The following is a 9,487-nucleotide window of genomic DNA, read 5'->3' on the forward strand; positions in this document are numbered from 1 at the left end:
AATGATCTGAAAAATAGAAAATATCAGCAGAGTGTCAGTTCTCTTGGTGAAAATAGATTGTTGATGCAAGACTGCTTCAAGCTGATAGGAAACAGATAACAGATAACCACTTTGAAAACCAAGGTATGAAGAAGAGCATCTCTGAATGTACAACAAATCGAACCTAGACGTAGACATATGTAGTCTGTTGAGCAAAATTATTTTCACCTTCATTTTAATGCACTGCTTAAATACTTGACATTAGCCAGTGACGGCGTAATTTAGTTATCAGCCTAACAGAAGGATTACTTAATGAAACAATACAGTACATCTTTTGTGTAGTTACAGCAATCTTTTCATTAAAATATCATAAAAACACCATAACTGGTCAAAACCCCTAGAACCAGTGAGGAAGGTGGTGGAAAGTAAGGAAGGCATTTATATGTTTATGTTTCAAACTACCAACAATTCAAAAAGATTACTATTTCCAATCAAGGAAAATCTAAAACTGAAACTAATCAGTCTTTCCGCTGACGCGATAGTTCCCACAATGCTTATATTGATTGTATTCACTCAGCCAGTTGATCTCAGTCAGCTGTGGCTTAGACGCACATTTATTACGCCAGTGATTTCAGCTGAAAAATAGACTGCTGTTAAGTAAAAGAGACTGATGTATGGTGAAGGTCCCGGGGAACAAAACCAAAATGCATGTTGGCTTCACCTATTCAAAACATCCTCAATACTTCAACGTTTTAAATATGTTTTCCATTTCACAATCGTCAAGTTCAAGTAGTGGCATGGAAACAGTTGATACTGGTTTTATCTGTATTTCACTGGCCTTGTTTTCTTTATTATGCTTTATTTTAGGGCTGAACGATTATGGAAAATAATCTAATTGCGATTTTTTGCCCCAATATTGCGATTGCGATGCGATATGCGATTATTTTTTAAGGTCTTTGTCTTCTGTATTATTAAACAAAGACAAGCAATACATCATATAGTATGGCCAATACTATATTACATTAATTTTAAACTGTTCTTTCCTGGAAGACAGACCTCTGTTATGATGACATGAGGTGATGCATGAATTGATGACTGACATTTTTATTTAACTTCTTCAATCACAACAGTATATTTGAACATACACAATAGTTTATTTTTAGCTTACAAACATCTGAGCATAAAGTGCTGACAAGGAACCCTGGTGTAAACATTAAAATGAAAGTCAGTACAATGTGCAGATTGCAGAAATATACATAAAAAAAATCAGTGGCTTTACCACACTCAGTTTTTCGACATCTGTGAACTACTAGACAGTCATTCAATTAAAAAATAATATTAAATAAATAAAACTAATAAATAAAAAATACACACATCTTACTGATCTCTGCAGTCAGTAACATTACACATAAAGTGCAAACATAATAGCAATTATATAAACACACACACAAACACGCCTTTAAAATTTAAAGGCGTGAAATTGGACGGTCTAGCCTTCTGATTAGCGTCACCGCTGTCTCGGTGGAGTTTAATAAACTCAGCCGTCTGCTTCTTGCTATCTAAAATATAACCAGACACTGGTGTAAATTCTCGACTGTCTCATACTTCTGTTTAATAAGTTTTCTGTTTGACGTTTAGTCAGCTGTGTGAAAACCAAGGAGGAACCCACCCGGGGGATTAATAAAGTTTTATTTTATCTAATCTAATAACTTTAATCTCAGCCAAACCGATTTACTCACGAACAAACAAAACACTGAAAAAAGCCCAACAATAACATTTTTAGGTTGTCTAAGTGACTTATATATTACGTTTAACCCGAGCAGCGAAACTCCGCGGTGATCTGAAAATGATGTGCCGGGAGTTGTGCCGCTCTCGGCCGCATCAGTAACCCTCGAGCTCCCAGCTAGCTGTCGAGCTGGTGGGTAGCAGACGCCTCTGAAAACGTCGAAGCACTTTTGCAAATATGGGATATCTTGATAAACCGAGCAGATATTTGATGTTTACACAACTACTTTCTCGCCTGAAAATATGTTAAAAGTTTATTTTGTGACCCAGAAAGATTAGTATGAGTAATTTTAAAACTTAGTAGCGGCCGCCATTGCTGGAAACTGGAGTTTGGCTGGGCCGCGCTATGAATTCTGGGATATGGTAGTAATTTGGACAGCCTTCGGCACGTCGCTGTGACGTAATCGGTCTACAAATGCGGCCTCAGGAGGATGCAGCCCATGAATTTGGACATGTCCAGAGTATAATCGCAGCCTTTGCGGTTAGAAAATTGCACTTGATCATGTCGCGATATTATCGCAAATGCGATATATTGTTCAGCCCTACTTTATTTATTAGCCATTACCCAGCAGGTGAACATGGCCATGCTATCCTAGATGAAAGCTCCGTGTCCTCACTAATGGAAGAGATTATTTTTCAGAGGCATGGTGGAAGAGATTTATTTGTTTCCTGAAGGTCACATTGATCACACTTTGTGATAATGTGCTACAAAGACTGTTCTGCGGGTTGGCATGGCTGCTCTTGTTGAGCGTATATCACCAGTGACCTTTAGAAAAGATTAAATACAACCTCTGTGTTCAGTTAAAAAGGCTGTATCATGTCTGTGATGTTAACTTCCTCTATGTGCTCTCCTTTACAGATAGAAAACCACGTATCGGATATTGACAACTGAGATCAGGTAAGAGCTTTAGATTTGTATTTGATCTAAGCATCCATTATAGCGGCTGTGAAGTCGTAATAAAAGACTGCAAAAGGTTCTGGGGGGGTCTTGCAGCCTGCCCTCATTAAAGACCTTACATCCAGTCCTCATTAGAAACCGTAGCTGCTGAACTGTGTCTTGAGCTTCTCTAAACATTCGTTAATCATCTCCTAAGTCATAAGCTCCGTGACATTTGGAAGACCAGCTTCACTGAAGGGCATCTAATACCGAATTCGACAGACGGAGCAATAATGACATTCCAATGGGCCAGAACTGCCCATAAACAACATTCATCTAATTGAATTTTGTGAAAGGGGATATGAATGGTGAGGCCTAAGGTAAAGAGTTCCCTGCTTCTCGCCTCTCAGGGTGTGGGTAACGATGCAGCCACACCATCAGTTGGCTTGGTGCTGGCTAGCTCTTCACAGCATGCGTGCGCGGCAGTGTTTACGAGTAGCTCAGTGTAGACGTAGCACTGAGTTAAACTCTGTTAGTCTTCTGTTGGTGTTGGATGACTTAAGGCAAACTCACTTCATTAGAGGCTGCAGAGCTCTGTTGGTTTTTGTACCCAATTTTGATCTATTCGTTGTAAAATTAGATCATTTTGTACGTAGCATAAGCCTACATTTGAATTTTCGATTTAATCTTTAGAGTAATCCCAGCTACCGCTACCAAGGGCTGCAGCTGAAAGAATATAAACTATAACGGTCTTATGAACATTTAAATATTGATTTAGTGGAATAATAGATGGTGTGATTCGTCCATGTCTTAATGACAGAGCACTGATACCCTGTTACTCTAACATAGCTGGGGTTTTTGACAGAGGACCTGTCCATGTTTCTGATGGTCACATGCTGCCAAAGCTTCAGCTTTCATGTAAACTAGCTCATAGCTAGATTGTTAAACCTCCGGTTGAGCTGATAGCCACTTTTGTGTGACCGCATAGCATGATTGCTGATGTTAGGGTAGATGAAACCAGATAACAGAGGGACATGCCGCATAGGCTGGACTTGCTTTGTAGCACAGTGCTGTTTGTGATTCTGTTGTTATTTTAGTCTCACCGGTGTTTTTCTTCTCGCTTGTTGTCTTCACCTGCCATTGACTCTTTTTACCTTATTCACTTATATCTGCCATTGTTTAATTAGCTCCCACTGTATTCATAGCCCGCCTCCTCTTTGAGATACCTGTTTATATTCCCTGTTGTTATGCTGCATGTGTTCCTGGTTTTCTGACTTTTTACTAGTGCTGTCAGCATTAATCTCGTTAAGATGACGTTAACGCCATAACCGCATTAACGCGGCAAATCTCCGTTAGCGAGCTAGTGCGGATCGCCCCGTGCGTGTGGCTGCACGGAGCTAATGCATTAATGAGCTAACCGCGCTAACGTGTTGACGGCGTGCAGCGGTTATGGCGTCAACGTCATTTTAACAAGATTAATGCTGACAGCACTACTTTTTACCTTTCCGGACTTTGTGCTTGCATGAGCTTATATCATTTGCCAATAAAGGCCCCTTGATTCCTCTCATTGCCATTTATGACAAGACTAGCTATTTCCCTCTGTTCTCCATCTTTATGCTCAATGAAGCTAATCATTTGTGTGGGATTTTGTACAAAATGAGCATATGCTATGTGGTTGCTATGTAGCTACAGTTTCTTAATGTACAGGCAAAAATGTTCAGTTTAGGCAACAGCTTATTCCCCCCTCCACCTCTTATGAAACCACGTTACACTTGAGTTTTCCATTTTCTTTCTGCCTTTTTGAAATTCCATCAGTGGCCAATTCACCGAACCCCCTCACAGCACATACATTTAAAAACCTGAAAATCCCACTCGAGGATCGAGAGAATATATGAATGTGTAGCTTGCAGGCCCACCAAGGATTGAAAATCACAGTGAGAAGAACCTCAATAAGTCATGTCCAGAAGGATTAGCGAGGCAGCTCCAGCTACCAGAAAATATTTCTGCACTTCCCGAGATATTTCTGAGGCCATTCAGAATGGACAAGCCTTAAAATTCAGCTTAATCCTCATCAGATTTACAGCATTATAAGCATTCACCATGTTTGAGGAGGAGACGCAGTTCTGTAATGTATTTTCATAAGTTTTCTCCTTTATCTCTTCAGAGTGAGGAAGCAGACGCTCCTGGTCGGTGGTATTAGAATTCATCGTCACCTTCAAGAGACAGGAAATGATCTGTAAGGGATCAAGACACCCATTCAGGACTGTAAGTTGTGTATGAGAGACCCCGAATCACATTTAGATGCCTGACTGTGCAGCTCAAACAAAATGTGATGTGATGATCTCTAAAGAAAATATATTCAAGACCCATTTTAATTCAGTGGCCCGAGTTTACTTCATGTGCAACTTATATTTCATTGGAAGAACTCGCACTCTTATCCTGAAACTGAAAAAAATCAAACCGAAGTCAAAGGAATAAAAGGATTTATTTGGATTTCTAAATGAAATTATGTTCAAAGATGGAAATGTTTTTGATCTATTGTTATTGCTCTTCTGAAATGTCCTTGTGCTGTAATTTCTGTTTTTCAAAGAATTTTTGTTTATGCTCAAATATCAAATGAATAAATGACAGAACAATCTGTGACCGTGGTAGGAAATTCAGCAAAAGAATGAAACATCGCTGCCGTCTGCTTCGGATTTGACTCATACATAAGCCAATAGCTGTGAGCATAACTTTATCCAGCTTTATCCATTTATCACACAAATGCCCTGTGGGGCTGTTCCATCATATATTCCAACTCCTGCCAAGTTTCAGAAGCAGAAAGGGCTTCCTGTGGTAGAGAGCCAACACTGGCACAGGCCTCCTGCCAGGGAGCAGTGCCCTAACGTCTCAGTGCACTCCTCCCCGCTCAGCTTGTGCATCCCAACATGGACTGCTGCTGTTCAGAAGCCAGCGCCTTTCTCCTTCACCCTCTCCTTCTGCATCCTGCATTGATTCCATTTTATCTAGTTGAGCCAGCAAAGTAAGGTTTTTTGAAATGGTGGAACTTGTTATGATTTTAAATTAAACATTGGCAGGCTTTGATACTATCTCAGGATGAGATCTTTGATTCAGAACCCCGAAATTTCTGGAATAATCGAACTTGAAATAAAGCGTAGTGCTTTATTAAAGCAACTTCACTAGGCACTGAGATCATTTGACCGTTCACTCGGTGCAGCTTACGAACAGTAAAAAAGAAAACATTGGAATTTCTTCAACTGTTTATGTGCATTGCATAACAATCTAGTTTCAGCTTTAGCTGAGCAATTATAATTTACCTGATTATACATAAACTGTTGCAAATTGAATTACGTTGCAAGTGAATGGATGTCAGCGCGTTCAACGTGTTCGTTATTCAAATCAAATTTACTCTGGTATTTTTCCACCACTCAAATTTAACCACCGCAGTGTTAATTCAAACAATAAGAAGCTGATGCTGTTCCAAGCCTGCTGAGAGGAGGTTGTTGTTGGGACCCAGGTGTCTCGGCTCATCGCTGTGTAGCATTGATGAAGATGCATATCGGCTAAAATTCTGTTCACGCCTTCATTACAGTAAAAACTGTCAGTGTTTTAGTGTTTGACTGAAAAGTTTCACCATTTGTGTTTTTGTAATTGGAGTCGATTACCTGTGTCTGAAGGGGAAATCACGAGACAGAGAATATTACACATATTAATTTTACCATTAATATTCTCGTAAATGTCGTGTTTTAAATGGATGATTGTCGTTATTCTATGAACATTACATTACAGCAGTACTAAATATTCTAACTGGCCTCAGAGTATATAGGACCACTGTGATACATTCATTATTTTCATGGGGAAAGAAAACAACTCCCACACCTCTGTTTGGTTTCATAAATCACACCCTGACTCCAGGTTTCAAAATACTGTAGTTTAAATTATAAAAATATTAAAGCCTCAAACTGGAATTTGGATACCGACAAGTTCTTGCTACGCATCGCAACACAAACAACAGAATGATGGGATAACACAATCTTTCCATTCTTCTTCCTCATGTTGTATTGTTGGCATCCCTATTTTTTTTTCTCATTAAGGTTTAGCTTTCATCTTATAAAAACTTTGTGGGACCTTTTGCATGCTGGGAGGATATCCGACCCACAGGAGCTTTTATTTTGCAGTTTATTTTTGCTAGCAGACACAATTAACAGTCCTTGGTGAGTCCACTGAATTAAAAGTACATTTTTTTGTGAGTTCATGAAAACTTTGTTTTTTTAGAATTACAGGACAGCATGGGCAGTGAACTGCCAGAACCTCTTCTTTATACATTTATGATGTAGTTTCACTGGTCCAGCCCAATTCAGGTGTATGTGGCCCGCAATGTAAAATACGTTTAAAACCCAGAATTAAACCGTCTGATTGGTGCTGAACCTCTGAATTATCAAAGGTATTAATAAGAACTTCCCTATTCTTAGATATGTTTATGATATAGTTAATGTTAGTAAGAAGGAAACAGGCCAGTTTCATCCCCCTGTATTTATATTAAATGGTATGTTATATACATATTTGAGATTGTTGAAGTTCTTATTAGTAGTTGAACTATAATAACTAACAATGCCATGTAGCTAGTTAGCACCATCTTGCTCCATCAGCTGATTGATGCAACAAAATAATCAGCTGGTATGTATTCTTTTAAAGCTATTAGCATAGTTTAAAGGTTCCCTAATGAAGAAGGATTATTGTTTCGAGTAACGCTACTAAAAAGGTGCATCCTGGATACATAAGAAGGCTATATAAGACATGTTTAATTATGTGATTCAGTCTCGATGAAAGTTTCACAGGTTGTTTCACTCAAAATACCAAATTAGAAACTGGTTATAAATAATTCATATTGTTAATAATACAAAAGACTTTCTCAATAATTTCCTGATAAAGCTGAGACCCTGTTTTTAAGTTGTTGTTCCTTGAATTGCTAAAGGTTTGATCCACCCTGGTGTAACCAAGATAAAATATAAATTCATCACTCGGCATTCTTTTGAAAAACAGTGTCGTAATTGATCTAAAAAATACACTCATCTGTGGTGTTTTTTAAATTGTTTTTTGACTGTGGAGAAAATAATTGCTCTCAAAAACTATGAATACCAGTTAATGTGTTGGTTGTATTCGAATCGATTCTAATTGTTCAGTGATTTGAAAAGCATAAACAAAAATTATTGTAGCTTGAAAGTACCAAACCAAGGCTGTCAAAATTCCATGCCACCAAGAGTAGGTAAGCAAATATTTCTTTGTGATTTGGTTGAATAAACTCCCTTCAGCAGAAGATTTCGAAAATGGAAAGTCACTTTGCACAATATTATAAATACACTACTCAGTCCTGGCAGGGCAGAGCTACTTGGGGAAAAACATGCATAAAATCAAAAAACGATTATCCTGAAGCTCATTCAAAATAAGCATCTGGTGAATGATGATAATGTGTAATATTTAGCACTATTTTTGTATCCCGAACATGTTTAAAGGAAATGGCTTTGCAACATGTTTATCTTTTTTGGTTTGTTTGTTTTGGGGGAGGGGTTTTTGTCTGGGTTCTTTTTTTGCTGGTGGCCTGTTTTTTGATGGACAGTATGGTGACGTGTCAAATATTCTGCAAAAACACAGAAAAAAAACCCTCATTGCTTTTAACTGTCGTAATTTATCTGGGTCACTTTAGAACACTTTTGGCTCAACTCGATTTTCTTTCCGCTGTAAATAGCCCTTACCATGTTTATTTCAAAAAGGCTAGATGAATTTTAAAAGTTAAAAATAATAAAAAATAATACACTGACAGTTTGTTGGAGTACTTGCAGGTTTAAACCAGAATCGTGGGACTTGTAGAGATGTGTAACTGATAACTGTTGTATAGAAATGTACATTTTTTTGTAAAAATATTTTTATCAAAAGGCATGTTTACTGTAACTTTGTATTTTCAGTTCATGTATAAAACGTTATATTATAACTGTTGTATGAATAGAAACTTCATTGTCATTGTAGATAAAAATTTGTGTTATCAAACAATAAAAAAAACTGTTTGTGTCATTTAACTAGTCAAATGTTTCAATGAGCACCTGTTTCCTTTTACAAATAAATATGAACTTAAGGACAAAGAAAGCTTTTGCGTTTATTGTAAACAGATGTGATAATTACTTGCAGATGGTTTACAGATGTCTGTAAATATTTGGTGCATCATTAAGATGTGTCTCTTTCATATTCCTTCTCTGCGTTCATTACTGTGTCCTTCTCCATTTCAGACTTCTCATTTAATCGTGATTTGTGGTTGATTATGCAGCGTATGTGCCGCACTTGTCACCACAATGACATTTTAACAAGTCATACAGCACACTGTTTGAATGCATGTCAAATTAATGTCAGTCAACAGAAAACTGGACACTATTATGGCAGTTTGTCATCTTGTATTTCACTAATGGCACCGGTCTTGCTGGCTGCCAGTTCAAATTACTTTGTGCCTTCAACTGGGAGCTTTTTACAAATACAATTTAACTGTGGCTCCATGTTCCTTGCTGGCAGGTCATTTGAATTCTGGCGCAGAGGGCTTAAAAACAGGTGACGATAAGGGTGTAAGACCCGTGTCAAATTAATTTCCGATCTAAAATTTTAGTTCAGAATTAAATATAAACTTGATTCACATTTAAACTGAACTATGTTTTGGATTCCCTAACTCTAGAGATGTCTCACAGGCAGGTTTCCAAAATGCCAAATGCATTTGCATTAGTATAGAACTGGTAAAAATGAATGGTGATGAAGCATGTACTACAGGCATGTGAACGGAAATGTTTTTTTTATAGGACTCTTTGC

General features: G+C 37.9%; 1 protein-coding gene across 1 annotated transcript in view; it reads left to right on the forward strand.

Annotated features, from left to right (window-relative positions):
- The window catches only part of ralylb (RALY RNA binding protein like b), a 155,088-nt gene extending 146,357 nt beyond the window's left edge, over positions 1-8,731 (forward strand). Inside the window, exons 8-9 of the mRNA XM_085419049.1 lie at positions 2,624-2,662; positions 4,806-8,731. Coding sequence (XP_085275175.1) covers positions 2,624-2,656 — 33 coding nt within the window. The 3' untranslated portion in view covers positions 2,657-2,662; positions 4,806-8,731. The remainder of the gene's footprint in view (positions 1-2,623; positions 2,663-4,805) is intronic.
- Positions 8,732-9,487: the final 756 nt, after the last annotated feature.

The sequence above is a fragment of the Rhamphochromis longiceps genome, linkage group LG9 (assembly GCF_057381845.1).
Source record: "Rhamphochromis longiceps isolate RC_006_pf linkage group LG9, R_longiceps_female_GT1.1, whole genome shotgun sequence".
NCBI classification, from domain to species: domain Eukaryota; kingdom Metazoa; phylum Chordata; class Actinopteri; order Cichliformes; family Cichlidae; genus Rhamphochromis; species Rhamphochromis longiceps.